General features: G+C 45.2%; 1 protein-coding gene across 14 annotated transcripts; it reads right to left on the bottom strand.

The window, feature by feature from the left end:
- Positions 1–88: 88 nt before the first annotated feature.
- Positions 89–22395, bottom strand: LOC129148992 (C2 calcium-dependent domain-containing protein 4A-like). 14 transcript variants are annotated; one of them, XR_008555984.1, is made up of 5 exons: positions 22345–22376; positions 21650–21704; positions 20530–20744; positions 15279–15349; positions 13043–13302 (listed from the first exon to the last, which is right to left on the bottom strand). XR_008555984.1 is itself a non-coding variant. In XM_054715523.1 (4 exons), exon 4 carries the CDS (start codon positions 1334–1336, stop codon positions 242–244), a length of 1095 nt encoding a protein of 364 aa, XP_054571498.1. In that variant the 5' UTR covers positions 1337–1376; positions 2917–2965; positions 4083–4167; positions 22125–22136; the 3' UTR covers positions 89–241. The 14 variants fall into 14 exon arrangements, 2 of the variants coding, with proteins under 2 accessions (XP_054571498.1, XP_054571497.1); XR_008555979.1 differs by lacking the exon at positions 22345–22376 and adding an exon at positions 16554–16669 and having other exon boundaries at positions 21650–22023; XR_008555982.1 differs by lacking the exons at positions 20530–20744; positions 21650–21704; positions 22345–22376 and adding exons at positions 16554–16669; positions 16866–16929; positions 18203–18396.
- Positions 22396–22661: the final 266 nt, after the last annotated feature.

Here is a 22661-nt window from a genome sequence, read left to right as displayed (position 1 = left end):
ATTCCTTTTTCTCTCTTCCAGCCTGGAAAGGGGGGTTGGATGTTGTGAATAGAGGAGGGAGTCGTTATTTTTTACTTCCCTACCAATAAACAATGACAAAAGCAAACATCTAAGAAACAAAAAAAGCAAGATCATAAATAGAAAAACGAATAAATAACATTTATTTTGTACAAAACGGCTGTCAAGTGTCCGAGAGTCCCCAGCGGGCAGAAAGCGCCCCGCGGGCAGGGCCTGAGCGCCCTCAGAGCAGCAGCAGGGAGCCCAGCAGCAGCTCGCCCTGGCCCAGCAGGCGGCCCCGCTTCAGGCCGCGGCCCTTGGCCTCGGCCTTGACGCGCACGGCCAGGCGGCGCACCTCGTCCTCCGACAGCCCGTCGAAGCAGAAGTCCTGGTCAAAGACGGCCTTGCGGCTCCGCCGGACCACGGCGCTGCGCTGCTGGCGCGTCTTGCCGGGCGGCTGCAGGACCAGGCTGACGCGGCAGCCCACGGCGCAGGGGTCTGAGGCTCCTCCGGTCGGGCCCTCGGGGCGGAGCAGCCGGAGGCGCAGGTGCCCGCTGGCCGGACTGTACTCGGCGGCCAGGCGCAGGGCGCCGCCGGCGCGACCCAGAGCCACGGTGCCCTCGGCCTCCACGCACTCGGGTCGCGAGCCGGAGTCCGACGGAGGGGACGCGGAGCGGGTCCGGGCTGGGGACCCCGAGCTGGCGCAGCGCTCCTCGTTCTCGCTGGACACCGAGCGAACGCGGGCCAGGCCGCGACTCCTCCGGGCCTGCAGCGCGCGGCTCAGCAGCCCTTCGGGGGCGCGCAGGAGGCGGTGGCCGCGGGGCCGCGGGGAGAGCGTGTTCCGGGACGGGAGGGTGTCTCTGGGGGCCGCGGGGGCGGAGACTCCGCCAGGGTATCCGAGGGGGACCTCTCCGCCGCCGCCGCCGTAGGTGTGGGCCCGCGGGCGGAGCACAGGCGGCTGCAGGAGCGCGTCGGACCCGGGGCCGCCGAGGAAGAGCGACTCCTTGCGGCGGGTGTGCGGGCTCTCCAGGAGTGCGCAGAAGCCGTAGGCGGTGCGCGCGCGGGGCAGGTGAGGCAGCGAGAGCGCGGCCTGTGAGCGCGGGTCCCAGTCCGTGCGCCCCGCGGCGTCGTCGGCTCCTCGGGGCCACAGGTCGGGCTCGGCCGCGCACCGCCGGGGCACAGCGGCGGCCGGCGGCGGGGAGTCGGGCGCGCAGGGCGCGGACAGCCGCGGCGGGATGCAGAACTCGGGGATTCGGCCCGGGGTGAGCACGTTGGAGAAAGCCGGCTCCGAAGCTGCGCTGCCCGCGGCCGAGGCGCGGAGTTTCCCGAGGAGCCGCATTCTCCGAGTCTGTGGCTGCGAGTGGCGGGAAGAAGCGCTCCTGCAGGAGAGAGAAGATGCTGAGTTTGGGCACCCGGGGTCCCTGGAGACATGGCAGGACCCCCTCCCCCGGACCCTCTGAGGGTACCAACCAACGCGCCTACCACCATGGCCAGTCTGAGTGGAGCTCTCGCGCACCCACAAACCAGCCCCGCCTTTCATTCATTGGTACTAAATAAACGACCACATAGAAATCAGACCTTTTATTTCTCAGTCGCTCTGGGGCAAGCGTTGCAAGTTCAGCGTCCGTTGCCTCCAGGTCCTGGCTGAGACGCCAGCTTCAGCACTGTGGCCAGGACAGTGGCGCTCCTCTCTTATACCGGTAGCCCGAGTCCCGCCCCCTGGCTGGGAGCCCAACTCCTGGAGGCCCTGGACAGCCCGCCTTCTAGGCCACCCCTTCCCGGAGAGCAGAGCGGCCCTGCAGCGGGTGCTGGGGTGTGAGCGAAGCTGTTGCGGGAACTGGCACCCTCTGGTCAGCCCTGGGAACTGCATCCGCTCACCAAGCCCCGTAGGTGAAAAGAGGGCGCCTCACAGTCCTGCCAAGGGACAATTGGCAGCTGAAAACGAAGGCGGCCTCTTGGAGAAGAAGCAGGATGAGGAAACAAATTCCTTTTTGCTAAGAGCTAAATTCTGTCACCCTGAACGTGACTTACATGCCCCAGGGATTTCTATTTTAGTGCCCCCCCCCGTCCCCTCCCGCCCCCCCGCCCTCACCTGCCATGTATAGACCAATATGGTTTCCATGGGATTCCTGTATTAGTTATTTACGAGTCTCCCTCTGCTGGACGATGGCTTCCCTAATAATCTAGCTCCAGGCTCAGATAATGCATAAATACTGGTGAAGTGGGTGAATTAGTGTGTGCAAAATTTTCTCAATGACTACAGGCTCTGCCTGTCATCTGGATTGTCACAAAAGAGGGGGCTTCTGGCTCATGCCCTAAAAATAACACTTTATTTTTTTTTTTTTGCAAAGCTAGCCCTTTTCCCTGGGCTCCAGCATGGAGATATCCAGTTAGAAAGCATCTTACAGAAAATCTAGGTTGCCTCTTTCCACCCGCAACCTTTATTTTCTAAGTTGAGAAAACTGGAAGTCCAGAGGGACTTGAGGAAGTTCCATAAAGGTTAAATAAAGCTAGTTAATGGCAGAACCTGGAACTAGCAATTTCCTGTTTGGCTTTGTGTGTGATGCTTCCTGTTACCTGAAATGCCCTTTCTCTGCTTTTTCTTTCTGTAGGAATTCGTTTATTTTCCATAATTCCACCAGACATCATCCCTTTGGGACACTTTACTCAACTGCCCCACCACAGTTCATCAGCCCCTCCTTATTCCCTCAATACACACACAGACTATGTTTCACCTGCTGCATTTAGCATGTTGCTTTTGAATTTTTTTGGTTTACAAGTCTTTCCTAATAGACTACAAGTTTCTCGAGGGCAAGGACTGGGGCAATTCAACCACAGTGGAGTTTGGGGGACCTATTATGAATATATATAAATGTTCTGATCCAGAACCTGAATTTACCTCCAACCCAGTTTCCTTACCTAAGGACAAGCAAGGTTGTCTTATTTATCTCTTATCCAATTTCAGCACCTGGGGATACAATGCCAGGCAAAGAATAAGTGCTCAGTAAACATTTGATGGATTATATTGTATTGAGCCTGATCTACAATCCAGGTCTTATGACTGTCAGGCGCTTGTAACTAAATATCTCTCTGTGTTATCCCATTTTTTTTCTTACAAGACAGTAAGGTGGACATTGCTTCTGTTGATCAGATGAGAAACAGGCTGGGTTAAGAGACTTGTTTAGGGTCATTCAAACTATGAATCATAGCGCACTATATTAAGTCCTAGTTTTCTGCTCCTCCCTCCATCCCTCTCTCCCTCCCTCCCTATACATGGCAGGTGTATAGCTATCCCTTCCTTCCTTCCTTCCTTCCTTCCTTCCTTCCTTCCTTCCTTCCTTCCTTCCTTCCTTCCTTCCACCATTCACTCAGTTCATTGTAATTCACTGTCTATTGCAAGGCTAGTCCTTTTCTTTCTGTCTATTGTGCCAAGCATTGTGTGTGTGACTAGTGTACTTTATACCAGAATTTTAATTCTTAAAGCAACCTAGTCTGCTATTAAATATTTCCCATTGTCCTTGCTTTGGAATTAGTATTATTATTTCCAAATTCTTAAGGAGAATGAATGTTTTCCCTGGGTTAGTAACCAATGCTTTTACTTTAGTATATGCTTTTGTGATGGCACAAGTCTGAATCAATGTGCAGCCGAGGAGCAGCAACCATTCCTGCTGAAGCCTCACTTAGAAGCAGAGAAGTCCCTGGGGCTCTGACCGAATCATTTCTCTTTGGTTCTTCAGACCAATCTGCAAATTAGTGGGCAGAATGGTCTTCTCTAAAGCAGAGCCCACCTGCATTGTCCTGAATGTGCCAGCTCACTTCAAATTAGATCTCAATGAAAATGGCTTTCTCTCTCCTGAAGGTCTTTGTGTTGTGAACAAATAAACATTTCGTCGGTGGGTAAATACCACTTAACACAGCACATGGGATATGAATTATTGTGCTATGAGCACTTCCATCCATGTTCCTAGAACAACATAAGCGTGGCTACAAACACAGTCTCGATCTAGAGGGTTTTCCAAAACCATTAGTTTTCCGTGAATCAATATTCCACAGAAGAGAAAGTAAGATACAGAAAAATTACTTACCCACGGTATGCTGCAGTCATTCATTCATTCAAACTCATAGCTGCAGGCCATATCCATAGTTAGAGGCCTGGTTTCCTTCCTGATCCTGAAATCACATTGGGAGAAGTGAAAAACAACCCCTTCATGGGAAAACTCTGATCACTTGAGTTGTTTCATTGTTTTGTGTCTTAGGACCAGATGAGGTCCACCATCGTCTTGTATTCAAAGCTTTGAAATTGTTATTTCAAAAAAACCTATCCCAATAATAATTTTTCCTGAACACTCATTATATAATGGGTCTAAATTAATTGCTAAACAACCCTCTAAAGAAGGTTAGGATGTAAAAACTATGGCTTATAGAAAATAAACAACTTGTCTCACGTCCAGTAAGAACAAAACTGGGGCTCAAACCCAGAGCCATGTGGCTCCTCATCTTTGTGCTTATAACCACTTTCTGATAGAGCCTCCTTCGAAGTTGTTTATCCTGAACCATTTCCTCTCCAGGCAGCTAGATGAGAAAGGGAACCTTTTCCCAAGGCCTTGAGTTGAAACGATACACCTTGTTGTTTACACACGCATCTAGTTGATTAAAGCATGTTATTATCATAAGCAGGAAGTCACTAGTTATTGATGTTAGTGCAGTGCTGTCACCTGAGGAGGAGTCCTTGTCCCTCCCCCCACCCACTCCCCAGGATAGAAATCAAGAGAAGAGGCAAAGCAGATTCAGAAGAGGAGAGATTTACTAAATACAGGGTGAGAAGAAAAGAGAGAGGGAGGGAGTCTGATGCATCAAGGGAGCACACAATTACAGAGTATGGCTCCCCAAACTGCTACTGGCATCTGCCAGAAGTGGGGGGTGGGGTGGGGTTGTTCCTAGAGCAGGCGCACAGTGGATCTCTTTGTTCTCCAGGTTCCTGCTCTGGGCTGGCATTGACTGGCATAGGGGCAGAGGCATTGATTCCAGGAGTACTGGAAGGGAAACCTAATCCTGAAGAGGCTCAAGAAGTAACTAAAGGACATTGCTATCCACCTAAGAGAGGCCTATCTCAGTATCATTTGTAAACAGAATCCTTGTCCTCCCTGGAAGCACACTCCATTCTCTTTATCCCATGTTCCAAAATAGGATTGTTCCAAAAAGTGATCTACATAACAAAGACTCAGGGGATGTACCAAAGGCCAGATCCTGACATGGTGAAAATCGAAGAGACTTGTAATTAGGTGAGTAAAGAACCCTGAATGAAGTAGACTTGGTGGTGAGCATAATATAGTGTATACAGATATCAAGTTATAAGGTTGTATACCTGAAACATGTTATAAACCAATGTTACCTCAATAAAAAAATTGATACATGTCAATACCTCTGCCCCTAGAATGGAAAGAACACGATGTAAAAGTCATTCAAGAGGCTCCAGTGGGAAGACTTGGAACAATGAGAAGTCCTACAGGAGCCTCAGGTTCCATTAGCTGTGGAAAACCAGTGAAGAACCAGTCTAAGTGTCCAGTGGTGTGGGAATGACCACATCCCCTTTACAGAAAAAGTCATGGGAAATCATCATTAAGAAGACCATACAACACAGAAACATGTGTCTGATGGAACATTTGATGAAACTAGCAATGTACAAAATTACATATTCCTTAACATCACAATTGGTAATGATGTGGTTTCCTAAGGTCAAGAATGGAAAAGAAGCCCTGGCCAGTTTCGATCAGTAGTTAGAGCATTGGCCCACAAACCTTAGGGTCTCAGGTTCAATTCCTGGTCAAGGGCACATACCTCGAATGCAGGTTCCCCAGCCCTGGTAGCAGCACATATGGGAGGGCAACCAATTGATGTGTCTCTCACATTGATTTTTTTTCTCTCTCTCTCTCCCCCTCCTTCCTCTCTTCCACTCTCTCTAGAAATCAATGGGAAAAATAACCTCCAGTGAGGATTAAAAAAAAAGAAGAAGAATGGAAAAGAATATAAATGTTGCAACAATTTCTATTTTGTGGGTATTGAAGTTTTTATCAACTTTATGTCCTGGGTCATTGAAAGTTAGTTTGAGCAAGCTTACAAAAATATATGCAGAATGATCAGATAAAATAAAAAAGTAGGTGAAATAATTGCAACAGAAGGAAAGCAACAGTAGATGTGATAAAACCAGAAATGAGGTTAGAATTGAAAACATACAGTGAAGATTTGTAACTGCCACAGCACTATGGAAGGAGCCCAGGATCTGGCATCAGAAAAGCTGATACTCAGCGATTTACTTTTTCTGCATCCTTTCACGAGTTATTGCATCTCCAATATGCCTTGTATCCTATATAATAAAAGGCTAATATGCAAATCGACCGAATGGCAGAAAGACTGGTTGCTATATGTGCACTGACCATCAAGGGGCAGAAGCTCAACGCAGGAGCTGCTAGTGCACTCCTACAGGGGGAGCACCACTCGGCCAGAAGCCAGGCTCACAGCTGGTGAGCGCAGTGGTGGCTGTGTGAGCCTCTCCCACCTCCACGGCAGTGCTAAAGATGTCTGCGGTGAGTGGGCCTAAGCCACCAGTCGGACATTCCCTGAGGGCTCCCAGACTGTGAAAGGGTGCAGGCCGGGCTGAGGCCCGCCCCGAGTGCACAAATTTTGTGCACTGAGCCTCTAGTTCATCTATAAAATGGGAAAGATGATTATTCCTTTCTGAAAAGAGAATGGGAACTTTCACATGCAAGTACTAAGTCATACTAGTAAAGTGCCATTGATCCTTTACTTGCTGTTCCTTGAAGCAATATATTTCTTCACTTTCATCCCTTTCATATGATCCTCCCAGGCCCCCACTACCCCGTCACACACACACACACACACACACACACCCCACATACACACACATACATACACACACATACACACACGCCTGCCTTCAAACATCACTTCCTCCTGAAAGCCCTCTATGACTGCCCAGGCTTGGTTATGTGCCCTTTTTCTGTGATCTTGCTTCAGAGTGAAGGTAAAGCAGTGGATTTGGGAGTCTCAAATTTGGGTTCACAATCCTGCTCTACCACTTTCTATGTGTGTGACCTTGGCCCAGTTAGTAAAACCCTTTGAGCTCCAATGTTACCTATTAAGTGAGAGTAACAGTATCTATCACTTCCATTTCGTGATTATTACAGATTGGACATAGAAAGCACACGATACATAATAGGACTCAGTAAATTTTATTATTACTAAAATAATTTCCTTGACTTCAGTTTCCCATGTTATACTTCCAAAATTGCTTAGTTTGCTAAATCACATTAAATCTATATTTACATTTGAAGGGATAGCTTTTGACAACAGTTTGAAAAACATGAAACAACTTAAAAACACACCACCAAACTTGTTCCTTGTCCACACTGAATGAGATTCAAAGAGTTTCAGACTAATATTATTACAATTAAATGTTTATCAAGCTAACAAATGAAACTCAATCAAAACACTCTTCATTTTTCTGAGGAGTGTCGATTCTTCTAATTGTTTCTTTTTGTGTGTTGTTTATACTCATACATATACACACTCCTTAGACACTACTTCTTGGTAATTTTTAAGTGCTATAAATATCATCTCCCTGTGACTTGCTTTTCATATTTTATGAAGTCTTTAAAAATAGTTTTAACATTTAAATGTAATCAGATGTATCAGTTTTTCCTTTGTGATCTTGCTTAAGAAATAATCCCCTGCCTCAAGGCCATAAAGATATTTTTCTCTATTTTCTTCTGATGTTTTATTTTTATTTTTTATTTTAAATAAATCTTTATTGTTCAGATTATTACAGGTGTTCCTCTCCCCCCCTCCCCATAGCTCCCCTCCACCTGATTCCCCACCCCACTCTATGCCCTTACCCCCCGCCACTGTCTTCATCCATAGGTGTACAATTTTTGTCCAATCTCTTCCCGCACCCCTCATACCCCTTTCCCCCTGAGAATTGTCAGTCCATTCCCTTTCTATGTCCATGATTCTATTATATTCATCAGTCCATTCTGTTCATCAGATTTTTTATTCACTTGATTTTTATTTTTATTTTTATTTTTTTTGTTTGTTTGTTTTTTTTTTGTTCTGTTATTATTTTATTTTTTTTAATTTAATGAATCTTTATTGTTCAGATTACAATTGTTTCTCCTTTTTCCCCACATATCTCCCCACCACCCAGTTCCTACCCCCCCTCTTCCCTTACCTCCCCCCCCCGCTGTCCTTATCCATAGGTGTATGATTTTTGTCCAGTCTCTTCCCATACTCCCCACACAGACACCCCTTTCCCCCTGAGAATTATCAATCCACTCCCATTCTATGCCTCTGATTCTATTAAGTTCACCAGTTTATTCTGTTCCTCAGATTTTTAATTCACTTGACTTTTAGATTCACTTGTTGATATATATGTATTTGTTGTTCATAATTTTTATCTTTCTTCTTCTTTTTCCTCTTTTTAAAGAATACCTTTCAGCATTTCATATAATGCTGGTTTGGTGGTGATGAACTCCTTTAGCTTTTTCTTATCTGTGAAGCTCTTTATCTGCCCTTCAATTCTGAATGATAACTTTGCTGGGTAGAGTAGTCTTGGTTATAGGTTCCTGCTATTCATCACTTTGAATATTTCTTGCCACTCCCGTCTGGCCTGCATGGTTTCTGTTGAGAAATTAGCTGATAATCGTATGGGAGCTCCCTTGTAGGTGACTAACTGTTTTTCTCTTGCTGCTCGTAAGATTCTCTCTTTGTCTTTTGCTCTTGGCATTTTAATTATGATGTGTCTTGGTGTGGTCCTCTTTGGATCCCTTTTGTTTGGGGTTCTGTGCGCTTCCTGGACTCGTAAGTCTATTTCTTTCATCAGGTGGGGAAAGTTTTCATTCATTATTTCTTCAAATAGGTTTTCAGCATCTTGCTCTCTCTCTTCTTCTGGTACCCCCATAATTCTGATGTTGGTTTGCTTGAAGTTGTCCCAGAGACTTCTTACACTATCTTCAACTTTCTGAATTCTCTTCACTTCATGCTTCTCTGGAGGAGTGTCCTTGGCCTCTTTGTATTCCAAGTATTCCAAATCTTTGAGTTGATTCTTGCAATCCTCTAGTCTGCTTTTGGGTCTCTGTATAATATTTTTTATCTCAGTCAGTGTATGTTTAATTTCTAGTTGGTCCTTTTTCATATCCTCAAGGGTCTCATTGAATTTATCGGCCTTTTCCATGAAATTCTTGAAAAACCTTATAACCGTGGTTTTGAACTCTATGTCCAGTCGCTTATTCTCCTCCATTTCTTTGGTTTGTGATCTGTTTCCTTGCCTTCTCATATTCTCTGCTTCCCTAAGTTGGTAGGGTAGTTTTGTGTACTAGGTGTCCTATTGGTTCAACGGGTCAGCCTCCCAGTTACTTGAGGTGGACACTCTTGGTGTACCCTTGTGTACTGTGTGTTCCCCAGCAGGAGCTACAGCAAGGGCTATTTTTCTCCTCCTTTGCTTGGGCGGTTTTGGAGCAGTCTGACTGGAGCTGCAGTTGGTTAAGCTGCTCCAGAACAGGCCATTTATATGCAAAAGCCGCTGTGTGGAGCCTGGGTGGGTTTGTAGGATGTGCGGGGCGGGGCCTCAGGGCAGGGCGGGGTCTCAGGGCGTCACTAGGCTGGGGCGTGGCCAACGGCAATGGCTGCCGTCAGCCGTCTCTTCCTTTCCACGTTTCCAAGTCCCTGCGCCCCGCGCTCCAGCGCAGTAAACAATGATTGCTGGGCGCACCACTGCAAAAAAGTCACTCTCACTTTCCGACCCGATGGCCGAGAGTCCAGCTTCTCCCCGTAGGCGTCTGGGTCCCCGAGTGTCCCCAGAAACTGGATTTCAGAGTGATCGGGAGCTTGTCTCCCTGCGGGTTGAAGAAAAGCCGCGCACCCAGCCGCCCGCCGCTGCCGGCCCGATTCGCGTGCCTCCGTACCTCAGCTTTTCAGCGATTGTGCTCCTTTCTCTTCTCAGCTGTAAATCTTCCACTCAGCCAGCTTTCCCGTGGTTCTGGGTGGTAGACGTTTTTGTCTTTTAGTTGTGTTTTTGAAATTGTTGTGTGAGGCAGCAGATTAGTTGTTTAACTATGCCGCCATCTTGGTTCCTCCTCATTCACTTGATTTTTAGATTCACTTGTTGGTAGGTACGTATTTGATGTTATTTTGTTGTTCATAATTTTTATCTTTACCTTTTTCTTCTTCTTCCTCTGCTTAAAGAATACCCTTCAGTATTTCATGTAATTCTGGTTTGGTGGTGATGAACTCCTTTAGCTTTTTCTTGTCTGTGAAGCTCTTCATCTGACCTTCAATTCTGAATGATAGCTTTGCTGGGTAGAGTAATCTTGGTTGTAGGTTCTTGCTGTTCATCACTTTGAATATTTCTTGTCACTCCCTTCTGGCCTGCATAGTTTCTGTTGAGAAATCAGCTGACAGTCATATGGGTACTCCCTTGTGGGTAACTAACTGTTTTTCTCTTGCTGCTTTCAAGATTACCTCTTTGTCTTTTGCCCTTGGCATTTTAATTATGATGTGTCTTGGTGTGGTCCTCTTTGGATTCCTCTTTTTTGGGGTTCTATGCGCTTCCTGGACTTGTAAATCTATTTCTTTCACCAGGTAGGGAAAGTTTTCTGTCATTATTTCTTCTAATAGGTTTTCAATATTTTGCTCTCTCTCTTCTTCTGGCACCCAAAAAATTCAGATGTTGGTACGCTTAAAGTTGTCCCAGATGCTCCTTACACTACCTTCATATTTTTGGATTCTTTTTTTTTTTGTTTTTCTGGTTGGGTGTTTTTTGTTTCCTCATATTTCAGATCTTTGGTTTGATTCTTGGGGTACATTGATCTACAGTTGAGTTTCTGTATATTCTTTATTTCAGACAATGTATGCTTAATTTCTGACTGGTCCTTTTCTTTTTTTTTTTTTTTTTTGCATTTTCATTAAGGTCCTTGAAGGTCTCACTAAGCTCCTTGGAGGTCTCATTAAGTTTCTCGGAGGTTTTTAGAAGATTCTTGAGTAACCTTATGTGGTTTTGAACTCTATGACCAGTAGTTTGCTTTCCTCCATTTCTTTCATTCATGACATGTTTGTCTCCGTATTTTGGCTGCTTCCCTGTGTTGATGGAGCAGCTTTGTGTGGTAGGTGACCTATAGGGGCCAGTAGCTCAGCTTCCCCAATCACCTGAGGTGGACGTTCCTGGTACACCCCTTTGTGGGCTGTGTGCAAAGTCTTGGTGTAGTTAAGCCTTGCTTGCTATTGGTACACTGGCAGGAATTGACCTCCAGGCCAATTGGCTGTGAGGACCCGCTGTGTCTATAATGGAAGAACTGCAGCACTGGAGACATGCTTATGGCGCAGGACTTGTTTCAGTGGGGCTTTGGTGCTCACTGAGTCTGCCTCTTGAATGTGTCACTTATAGATGTGAGGAGTTGAAATCTTGTGTCTCACACTGACCACTGGGTACACTGGCTTCTGGATCTCCAATGGGGTGCAGGTCAGCTACTGTCTGAAGCCACCCAGCAGGAGCTACAGCGAGAACTACAGTTTTCTCCTCTTTGCTTGGGGTTTGGAGGTTTTGGAGCTGTCTGACTAGGGCTGCAGTTTGCTAGGTTAAGGGCAGGCCATTCATATGCAAAAGCCGCTGCTTGGAGCTTGGGTGGGTTTGTAGGTTGTGCGGGGTGGGGTCTCAGGGAGTCACTAGGCTAGGGCGTGGCAAACAGTGATGGCTGCCAGTCAGCTGTCTGTGTCTCCGACCGCATCCCCACGTCCCGCGCCCCAGCACAGTAGACAATTATTCCTGCGTGCAGCTCTGCAAGCAAGCCACCCTCACTTTCTGACCCAATGGCAGACAGTCCAGCTTCTTCCTGTAGGAGTTTGGGTCCCCCGTGTCTCCCCAGAAACTGGATTTCAGGGTAATCGGGAGCTTGTCTCCCTTCGGGTTGAAAAAAGCAACGCACCCAGACCCCTGCTGCCAGCCCGATTCGCACGCCTTCGTACCTCAGCTTTTCAGTGCTTGTGCACATCTCAATGCTCTTTTCTCTTTCCTTACCAGGCACAACTGTGCACATTATGGACAAACTAACGAGTTAGGTTCTAAATGCTGATGCAAAAGCCTAAAGTTGGTGATGTTAAGTTGCTTTTTAGAAATTACTTGAGGCTTAAACAAATTCATGGATATGTCCTCAAAGCCTGATCACCCTGAGCTGGGCTGGATACCTCACTTTAAACATCCCCTTTCTTTATAGAGTGTAGTTGGACATTTGAGTCATATTTTCCTGCGCGGTTGAAAGTTGATACCATTTGTATGTTCCAAGCCAGGTGGGGACAAACCAGCTTGAAGGCCCCCCTTCTTTGTCAGTGTGTTTGATTGGATGACAGAGACCCAACAAGGATGTAAGGTTGAGCTGTCCAAGTTGAATAAAAGATGGATTCTGGATTTACTGGGGTAGCTGAGATTTCCATTTCAGAGTGGCTAATATCACTCTACTCAGGATTATCTTGGAAAGGAGAAAACACATGGCCCTCATGGGAGTCTGTGTACCAGGCACAACTGTGCACATTATGGAGAGCAGAAGGGTAAGTGGAGCCACAGAAGATTTGCCCAAATTTAAAATTTTAGGCCCTGAACAGGGGCTCAGGTCCATCTTCAAAGCAAACCAATGGAGTAAATAACAAAGTTACCCACATTCCCCTGATCTCTTACTCAGAGCCCTGGTACAGTCTAAATAGTGGAAGACCCTCTAGTGATTAATATAGAACACTTCTTGCTTCCCTTTATAAGTGAGGTCTCCAAATAATATGACATTTTTACATTTTCCCTACCCCCCAGCCAGGTAGCATGAGTAAATCCTTATATGTTACAAATAGAATTCAATATTATTTAATTTGTATTGTCTTTGAAAGATGTTTCAGGCAAATAAATGCCTTCTCAGTTCATATGTCATCAAAAGTACATTTTATTATAATGCCCTAATATCACCTTGAAGTATATACATTTTGAGACAGCAGATACCTCAAGAAGCTTTTAATGCAACATTTGTATACCTTGGTGCTGGGCAAATAATGGCACCATTTGTTCCATGAGTGGAAATGAACAATTTCAAAGAAATCTCCATATGACAGAACCCATCTACCCCATACTTGACCACAAAAGCATATTTGTCCTCCCCATCAAGAGTCAGCCAAACATCGTATCACAGGGCCCTTGATCGCACTGTCTCTAGTTGGTGTTCATGCATCTTCTACATTAAAATCCTCCTGGAATGGGATCTGTGGACAAAGGCAGATTGAATAAACTGAAGCATACCTATGTGATAGATCATTAAAATTGATGTTATAAAAGACTATAAACTTAGAAAAAAATTGTAAATGCTATAAAGACAGGATTGTATTAAGTGATCTTATTTCTGGGGAGAAAAATGTATATATGGCAAACACTTTGAGGCTATCCACTAAAATGTTAGCAGCAAGTGGACTCAAGATGGTGGGATTATAGATTATTCTAATCCTTATTTGTATTTTCTAGATTTACCAAAAGGAAGATGTGTTATTTCTATAGTAGAATACCTCCCCCTCAAGAAATAGATACTTCTGGTGAGCATTAAAACTAAAGCTACTTTAAATGGACAATAAATTTGAGTCGTCAGTACCTGAAGACACAAGGATGGAGGTTTTAAATGAAGTTAGTGGATTAAAAGTTGCCACTTCAGAGCCTGGGTACTTGAGAAAGGATATATCTGGGTAAAAGAAAAAGGCTTCAGACACCCCATAGGGCACACGAATTCCCTAAAAACTCAAGCAAAAGTGAAAAGCCTGTAGCCTGGTAACAGTGTAGTTTTCCCTGGTGACCTAGTATGTCGAACACGGGGCCCCCCGTCAGGCAAAAAGAAACCAACACTACCTGGTGTCTGTGTAAAGCCATACAACTAGGGGTTTGATAAGAAAGTAATGCATTTAAGTAGAAAGGGGGAAACCAAGAACCGTGAACCTATGGGAGAACCGAATCAGGCCTGGCCCAGGTCCCGCACAAGAACCAACCACAGGAGGGACTCAGCAGTGCGGACCTGTGTGGACCTGAGCCTTGGACGGGCGCATCGGCCCGTTCCCTGGGAAGAACACCAATGACCCTGGTGATGTGCACAGTAAGAGAAATTCATTTGGGAGGTATTTTACAATGAGTGACATGCCATTTTGATTTTGGTTGTTTCTTGACCTTTAAAAATCATCAGTGTCATAATATGTTTTAAATGATTACCCCAGAGAGGTTCATTTGAAAATCCCCACCAAAATTGGTTAAAATGGATTCAAATGAAGCTAAACTAGGGAAAGCTCTTTGACTTCCTCTAAATTTAAAATGTTTTCAGGTCAGAGGAAAAGAAAAGAGTGGAAGCTTTCCTAATTCTTAGTTTCTGTAGTTTTATGCTTCTTTCTTTCTCTGCCTCTCCAAAACATTCTGGCCCTCCTCTTGAAGAGATATTAAATGAAGATTAATGAAACATTGTTTTGAACCACAAATTGAAAATGGAACACAGCTGCCCTGGCTGGTGTTTTTCAGTGGTTAGAGTGTCGGCCCCTGCACCGAAGGGTCTCGGGTTTGATTCCTGGTCAAGGGCAGGTAGCTGGGTTGCAGATTCACTCCCAGCCATCAGTCATGGCACAAGCAGCAGGAGGAGGCAGCCAATCTATCTGTCTTTCTCCTCTCTCTGTCTCTCTTTCTCTCTCTCTGTCTCTGTCTCTCTCTCTGTCTCTCTCTCTCTCCCTTCCTTATTATCTCCTTCCCTCCCCACTTCCACTCTTCTGGAAAGCAATGGAGACACTATCCTCAGGTGAGGATTAAAAAGAAAAAAATGGAACACAGCTTTCAACCTCATAGTTCACTGAAGGGGATATGAAATAGGACTTTTCATTCATATCTCATCTCCATCAGTCATTGTGACAATCTAGACCTAGGGAAGACGACCAGATGGGAGAGAAAACAGAGAAAGAACTCAATGTACGAGAGAAATACATGATACAGAGTTAAGAGCCAAATTCTGGCTCTACCACTCCATGAACATCTTCCATAGGTTAATTAACCACACGTAATCCCTTCAGCGATCCTATGAAGAGGGTACTATTAGTGTCAATATCATTCCCAGAGGATAAAACCTTTAGCATAATGCTCGGACTGTACCTACTACTATCTGACAGTTAAATGCACTTAAAAGGGGGACTTAACGACAACACCTAGCCAAGCAAGGCTATACCTTGTTTATTTCAGAAGACTCAAGTCTCAGCCAGTGCTGCTTCCAAACCCAGGAGCCAAGTCTTCCGATCTCTGAGAAATCAAGAATAGTTGCCATCAATTAATTTCCAGACTAATAACAAAATTGACATCCTCAGCTGCTTCTTCATGCTACCTGTTTTAATAATTGTACTCTTGTAAAAAAAAAAAATTCCCTGTTTAGGGAGTAGTACTAGAGATGAGGAGAAGCTGCCATTTTTGGCTTAATTTAATCTGCACTATATACAATTTATGAAAATATAATGTTCCTTTTAAAGTATTTTGTAACAATATTTTAGGATAGGAGTTGGCAAAGTTTTTTGCTTTGCTTTGTTTTGTGTAAAGGGCCAGTAGTATATAATTTGAGCTTTCTGGCCACTTATGTCTTTGTCACTGTTGCTACTTCTTTTTAAAGCTGTATAGCCAACTTCATAACAAAGTAATTAATCATTTCAGCTCAGGTGGCTAGACCAAAATTTTTTAATGTAAACCAAGGATAGTTTATATTTTAAAGGAATGTTAAAAAAGAAAAGAGTGACACTCTGTGTCCTGCAAAGACTAAAATGTCAGAAATATTTACCACAAAAATATTTACTGACCCGTATTCTACAGAATCACAAAATAAAGCTATTATTATTCTGAAAAATGTAACCCACTGGCCCAGCCGGTGTTGCTCAGTGGTTGAGTGTGTGGACCCATGAACCAGGAGGTCAGGGTTTGACTCCCAGTCAGGGCACATGCCCAGGTTGTGGGCTCGATCCCTAGCAGGGAGTGTGCAGGAGGCAGTCAAACAATGATTCTCCTCATAGATGTTTCTCTCTCTACCCTTCCCTTCCTCTCTCTGAAATCAATAAAAAATACATATATTTTTAAAATGTAACTCTCTGTTCTCATTTTCTCTAGTCCACAGAGCTAGTGTTGTTGGTTTTGTTTTGTTTTTTCAAAATGACGATGATTATACATATAACCATCTCAGAGGATGCAGAAAAGCATTTAACATTTGACAAATAGCCTCAACCCAGTTTAAGCATACACACACACACACACACACACACACACACACACACACACACAGTCACACAGTGAACATTAATGTAAACTATGGACTTCAGTTAATGATAATTTATCAATAGTAGTTTTCTATTTAAAAAATAAAAAATTCCTCATGTGAGGGTGGGGATTCCAATCCACCCTAAAATAGAGTTAAGAGATTCTCTTAAGCTCTCCAAAAAGCCTCTTCATCATCCCTACAACTTACTTGTATCTCGAGGTCTTTGTAGGGCCGCCACTTTCCTGAAGGAGCTGAACCACCTGCTCTGGGAAGTGGGGAGGCTGCAGGAATCACCCCTGACAACTGGAAGTGGAACTGAAGTTCTGTGAGTGCGGGGAAGAAGAGGTGTTTGCTCACTGAGGGAGTCTACTCGTGTTCTGGCAAGTCAATGGTGAATGGAGGAGGTTGTGTCTCTGGGCCATCGGCGTCCTGGATCTTAAGGAGCCCACCACCACTCTTTCTGCCCTGATTGACCTGGCCCTTCACCTCAGCAGGCTTTATGGAATTTCCCATCTTTACCGAGGATGGAGCTCCTTGGATCTCTGTCCCTCCTCCTCACTCTTGACATTCGCTCTTTTTCCTCCTTCACAGAAAAGCCCGATTCATTTTTGTCGCAATAAATTTCCATCCAAGTCCAGCTTTAATCTCACTTTCCTAGAGAATTCCAACTAGTAACTTTGGAAATGTTCAAGGTCAAATCCCTCACTTTACAAATGAGGAAACAGACTCCATGAGGTGAGGTGACTTTCATAGGGCCATCTAGTTCATCATTTTGCACCTACATTCACACTGTAGGCAATTGGATAATCTAATGGCTACTGTGACCATATGTCCAAGATTCTCAGTCCCAATCTCAAATGTTCTCCACAGTCATCAGGCCACATTAACAATTTCAGTATCTAAAAACATTGAAAGTACTACTACAGACATGTTAAGAGGGACCTTCTGGAAGCAATACATTTATTCCTGTTACTGAATCCAACTTTTCAATTCTGAAGCACTTTTAACATTTTAGGATAATTAACCTCTTTTTAGGAAATTGATGAAAGCTATGGGGACTCTCTCCCCACAAAAGTATATACATAGAAACAGAAAATTTTGCTCCAGCAACTTAACTATGTAGTATATGACAGTGAAAACCCCTTGATCTGGTGGTAGAAATGTCAGCATTATCTGCTATGTTGTCAGGGAATATTTAAAAATAGCTCTTAAATCCTAAAAACTTGCAAATATTTAGTATATAGCAGGACAGATTACAGAGCATATTTAATCCTCACAACAACACTGGGAGGTAGGTATATGTCCCAATTTTACCCACAACCCAAAGAAATCTGGAGATTTGCCCAAGTTTACACGCCTAATAATGGCAGTACCAGAATTAGAACACAGGGTCTTTGTCCCTTTTTCAAAACATCTTTACATGGGATGTCTCCAGTTTTGGAACCAGGGTCTTTGCTAGCTACCTGAGGGAAATTCAACGGCAAGCCCTTTCAACAAAGTTGGACAACCAAGTGAGGGGACTAGATGAGAGATTGGAGTCCATCATGTTATTTACAGTTCCGTTCTCCAAGCATTACTTCCAGGCAAGGACATCAAAAAGCATGTCATTAGAATTGCAGGCTTTGGGTCCAGAAGTTAAGATACCATTTAAAGGAAAACCAAACCAAATCAGATGCCCAAAGTAGTAGACCTACAAGTTTGTAAAATGTTGATGTTTGTGGGGTTTTTTTTTTTTATTTTCAGCGTAGTTGTGAATTATCTGGCCTTGTAAAAAAATAATAAAAATAAATAAATAAATAAATAGCTGCAAGTTAGTTGGGAGCAGAGCCAAAAATAGGAAAAGGCAGAGCATATACCTATAGGGAAATGTGAGAGGGAGAAAAGCCAACTTCCAAACTTGATAAAAGATTAAGATGCTGGAAAGTTCGTTAAATGGTCATAGAGAAACACCTCCAATAGGGGAGAGCAGGGTGGGGACTCCTAATCAATTGATCAGCCAGCAATTTCAGAATCTGCACAGAGTTTCTGATCATATCCTTGATGTCTCCCAACTCCTCCTTGGCCATCTGGGTAAAGAACAAAGATGGGCAAGCTCTGTGACTTCATGCCATTGTTGCAGAGGTGGTAGAGCTGGGCTAGATCAGTAGAAATTAAACGCTACCCAGGGACTGTGGCAATTTTGTCAGTTTCAGTGGTGGTACTATTTTTTTAGTAAAGATATCTATCCAACTTAAAGCACTGCTCATCATTACAGGACCTTGGCAAACCAAACATTTTTCAAAATGTTTGGTAAAATAACAGAAATAGAGTAAATGTCCTTCACCTGGCTTTGTCTCTGTGGGTTAGAGCATTTATCTAGCCAGTGACTTAGTTCCAGATTATTTTGGGCTCTGGCCAGGCAATTTAACACACACACACACACACACACACACCCGTCCCCAGCTCTCTATCCCATCCCCCCTTCCCATTAATTAGCTTCAACAGTTGAAAAAGACTTCAAAGGTTCCTAGTCCTAAACCAGCAACCTTATTCCCCTCAAACTCTAGAGAAAAAACAGCTATTTCTTCCATTTTTGCTTTACAATGCCCAAACCTAGATATACACCGAGTGGCCATATTATTATGATCTCTGAACACATCATAATAATGCCCAGTGCATGAATTTGTGCATGGGTGGGGTCCGGCCAGCCTGGCCAGGGGGAGGGGACATGGGTGGTTGGCCGGCCTGCCTGCTGGTCGAACTCCTGGTCGAGGGGACAATTTGCATATTAGCCTTTTATTACATAGGATATACACTGAGTGGCCAGATTATTATGCGTTCAGAAATCATAATAATCTGGCCACTCAATGTATAACAAAACTTAAGTCCCTTAGATGGCCCACATCTGAGAACTTCCTGTGGGAACCCCTTTCACGTCCCGCGTGGTTCAGGGTTCAGGTTCAGGGTTTGGGTTCTGAAGGAGGCCGCATACAAATGAAAGAGACTAGAAAAGTATTAATTTGGTAATATTGGAAGCAAGTGGGAGCCCACCTCTAGGGGGAGGACTACACCCCGCTCTGGCCTTGCTATTCCTTTTATTAAGATTATGGGATACACCCATAGCCTTTAGGCAGGCAATTCCAATAATAGCCAATCAGCAAGAATTTACATAAGACTAACAGGTGGAGGCTGCTTCAGCTACCAATGTCTCAACTAGACAGTGAGTGATTAGCTCTGACCTTTCAGAACATTTAAGGTTGACCAGCCTTCCGGGTTCCCTGTCCACATCTCTCTATTAGTGAGGACAATGGGCGGCTTCCGACAACTTTCTGTACTCTTGGGACCTATGGATGTTTTTAAACACACCCAGATTCAGTCTAATATCATTTCAGGATTCCAACTTAGGATCACCACAAATATTTGCCTTATTCACAAACCTTAGAGCCTTATGCAGCTCACACTGGGCTTGCACAAAAGCACCTCCCCCAAAGAGGCTCTCTCATCAAAGGGGGAAAAACTGGAAGCTTTTGTTCTGTCCCAGGCTCAGCCTCGACAAAGACCCTTAACGCACCCTTAGACACGGGCAGTCTCTTCTCCTACAAGAAGGGTATTTGTTTTCAGGTCCTGGGGCTTCCTGAATTTCAGAGCTCTATCTAATATTTCCTTTAGTGCGAGGCTCAATAGACCTAAGGTTAAGTTAAAGGCGAAGCAATAGTTAAGAAGAGTATCATCTGACCACCCATAGAGGCACGGCACACGGGCCCAGTAAACAGAATTAACTCTCGTTCCTCCTTGTCTTATCCCAATGGATGAGAAATTTCCATTCATGTTTTTTCTAACCCATTCTCTGGCTTCTCCAAGGTCACTCCAAAAGTTCTTCCAATTACCATCAACATAGGAACTGACACTTTCAAGGGTATGTATGTATCCTTACCCAACCCTGGGAACAACGGGCGCTTTGTCTTTCAGCACACTGCTCCAAAAAGGCAGCTTCGGGTCCTGTTTTGAGTGACAGCAAAGGCCTCACAGAGCGCCCCAAGGCTGGGGAAGAGCGTTCTTGCTGCACAGCATTACCACACATTCCTCATGTCCCTCCCCCCTTATCTAACCACACATTCCTCATGTCCCTCCCCCCTTATCTAATAAAAAAGATATAATCAAGATCTCCTGGCACCTCTGCAAGGTCCCTCTTCCCAGCTCTAACCTGGATTCCAAAGGTTTGGGGCCTCCGCAGATTATCTCACAATTGGTGTTTCTAAAGGACAAAACTTGCATCCTCACACATTCAACGCCAGGTTCCCAATGGAATCCAGCACTCTTTACACCTAGTTTCGTAACCAGGGCGCAGGTTTTCAGTTTAGGAACAACATGGCTCATGCTCACTTTATGCACTTTGGTGATGCTAAAAGGAGGGGACAGCTAAGATATAAAAAGAAGCAAAACCAAAAACGGTGTTTGCATTTTGGCACACAGATGTATAACTGACATTATCCATCTAGAATCTTTCCTATTAGGAAGAGGATTTAAACAGAACTTGGAGATGCCGTTTACAGTGACAATCTGCCTAAGACTCCTCTGCGCTGACATCTCTCTCCAGACTGAGTACAGAAGGAGGGTAATGAATCTCAGGATTGGAGCCCAAATTCTTAACAGCCCTTAACATTACACGCCAGCTGTTTAGTTATCTCTGCAGGATTGTTTCTCTTCCAGGCCCACTTACAGAGGCAGGGCACTAACTCGGGAGAAAGGGCGAAGGGACTTTCCAATTTCACACATGTCCCTTAGTCAGAAATGCCATCCAGTGGTGTCCCACCTTCTTTTCCTTTGGGTCCCTAATGACTGTGGTAAGTCTTCTCTAATCACTACTACCACCATGGATGCAACATTCACATATAAACTTAACCTATTTTAAAAGGGGTTTTAAGAGTGCCCCACCCCAGTTGGTCTTCTGGAAATTGCGACATCTGCAGTAACAGGCCCCCACCCCCATGATCTCAGCAACACTGGTGGGCACACACCCAGATTCAGTCTAATATCATTCCAAGGTTTCAACTTAGGATCACCACACACATTTGTCTTGTTCACAAACCTTAGAGCCTTATGCAGCTCACACTGGGCTTAACCTATTAGCCAGACGCCTGCCCTAATTAGAGAGCAAAGTGAATTCTTCCACTAGAAAGGGAACTTACTGAAGGCAATATTTTTGTTTTGTTTTGTTTTGTTTTAATCCCTTGATCCTAACAATACTCTTCACTGTTAAGTGACTTCTCCAATGACATCAAAGTTAACTTCAAAGTCATTTTGGGAATTCATTCTCCTCCTACCTAGTAAGAAGGGTGGGAAGAACAATGTTGTGTCCTAAGAGATGAGGTGAGAGGGCTTTGATGGGGAAAAGGAACAGAAGGAAAACAGTTACGTCCTGGATGGCAGAAACCTTTGGGCTTGTCTAGTGCTGACAGGCATTGTCATCTGGCGACTAGGTGGCTCTTCCCCAGCCTTGGGGTGCTCTGTGAGCCGTATTAGGCTTCAGTGAATTGATGCTGGCTCCCAAGGAGACCCTCCAACGGCAGGAAGCGTGCCTGCTCCGTCCCTCTGGTCAGAAAGTCTGGCTAAAATTCCTCAGCCTTGAGCTAAAGTGATCTGCTCCGTTGGCAGCCCCAGCTCAGCATCGATGGGTGTAATTACAAGCGGCATCCAGTTTAATTTCCACTGTATAACCCCGCGCCCCCTTCCAAGGTTAAAGTTTGACATTTTCTGGAGGGCCCCCTCAAAGGCCACCACATAGGCCAGTCACATTACTTGGGGTTTGTGTAGCTCTGATCTAATCCTCCTAGAGACCAATTTTTTCTCCTAAGGCCACTGTCACCACAAGAATATATGGCTCTGCTACAGTTCAAGTCCCCGGCAACAGTTTAGGTTTTGGGGTCTCCAACCCTCCAGAGCCTCCCAGCAGGCCTGCTGCAGGGTGAGGGCACCTGGACCTTGACTCTGGCCACCCCTGGGTGACAAGGAGCCCAACCGAAGGCGGGAGCCAGGGCGGGAGTGGCCAACGCTTTCCAACCGCACCCAGACCTTCTGCGCCCGGTTTCCCAGGCAACTGGGCAGGCGCATCCCGGGAGGACGAGGGGGCGGGGCTTTGGGGCCGGGCCGGGCCAATGACTTGCAGCCCCTCCCCCCACCCCCACCCCCGCCCCCCACCGCCCACGCGCCTTGGCGGTTGGATTCTGGGACCTCGCGGTGCAGACGTTGGTGTGTCTGTGACGCCGACAGGTGGCAGCCAAGGACGCTGTCCCGCTGCCGTGTCTTCTCCGCATCGCCCTAGGCAGCCGCACGGCC

Source organism: Eptesicus fuscus, chromosome 5, assembly GCF_027574615.1.
Source record: "Eptesicus fuscus isolate TK198812 chromosome 5, DD_ASM_mEF_20220401, whole genome shotgun sequence".
Lineage (NCBI taxonomy): Eukaryota > Metazoa > Chordata > Mammalia > Chiroptera > Vespertilionidae > Eptesicus > Eptesicus fuscus.
Note: the sequence above shows the minus strand (reverse complement) of the source record. Positions and strands in the feature narration are given on the sequence as shown.